Source organism: Orycteropus afer, unplaced genomic scaffold (genome assembly GCF_000298275.1).
Source record: "Orycteropus afer afer isolate SDZICR_OR568_19922 unplaced genomic scaffold, OryAfe1.0 scaffold00018, whole genome shotgun sequence".
NCBI classification, from domain to species: domain Eukaryota; kingdom Metazoa; phylum Chordata; class Mammalia; order Tubulidentata; family Orycteropodidae; genus Orycteropus; species Orycteropus afer.
In genome coordinates, this window is record NW_006921605.1 from 13,987,104 (window position 1) to 13,987,605 (window position 502).

General features: G+C 43.2%; 1 protein-coding gene across 1 annotated transcript in view; it reads right to left on the minus strand.

Annotated features, from left to right (window-relative positions):
• LOC103214090 (ABC-type organic anion transporter ABCA8-like) overlaps positions 1–502 on the minus strand; it is a 59,436-nt gene that overhangs the window by 43,182 nt on the left and 15,752 nt on the right. Inside the window, exon 9 of the mRNA XM_007959892.1 lies at positions 93–261. Coding sequence (XP_007958083.1) covers positions 93–261 — 169 coding nt within the window. The remainder of the gene's footprint in view (positions 1–92; positions 262–502) is intronic.

Consider the following 502-nt stretch of genomic DNA (forward strand, 5'->3'; position numbering starts at 1 on the left):
GAGATTAAGTGGAAACTGTCTGAAGGGAACAAAAGAGAAATGTGTTCAGTGTTATGCCTGAGGCAGAATTTGGCCATTTGTATCCTTGTTACCTGATGGCTTCCTTTCCGTGGAATTCTGTACATACTGGTTCAAAAGAGTCATTAGATGAAGGACCAGAGTCGAGTTCATCTTCAAGGGCCACATGAGCAGCCTCTTGGCGTTGCAACCAAAATGAGGACTTCAGGAAAAACAAGGGTGACTGTTGATGTCCATACTCATCTGCATGAACAGGAGACAATTATTGGGTCAAGCAGCACTTTACAGATCGAGTCAGCTTAGTGCAGCAGTGCTATGAGCCTCTTTGTCACTAAACTTGAACACACTGTCTACAGAAGGTAATGTGCATGTTTTGATATGCGTAGCATCCCAAGTTAAAGAATCACTAAGATGTTTCTATTATGGGTTCCTGTGGCATAGTGTCTAAGGCATTTGACTGCTAACCAGAAGGCTGGTGGTTCAA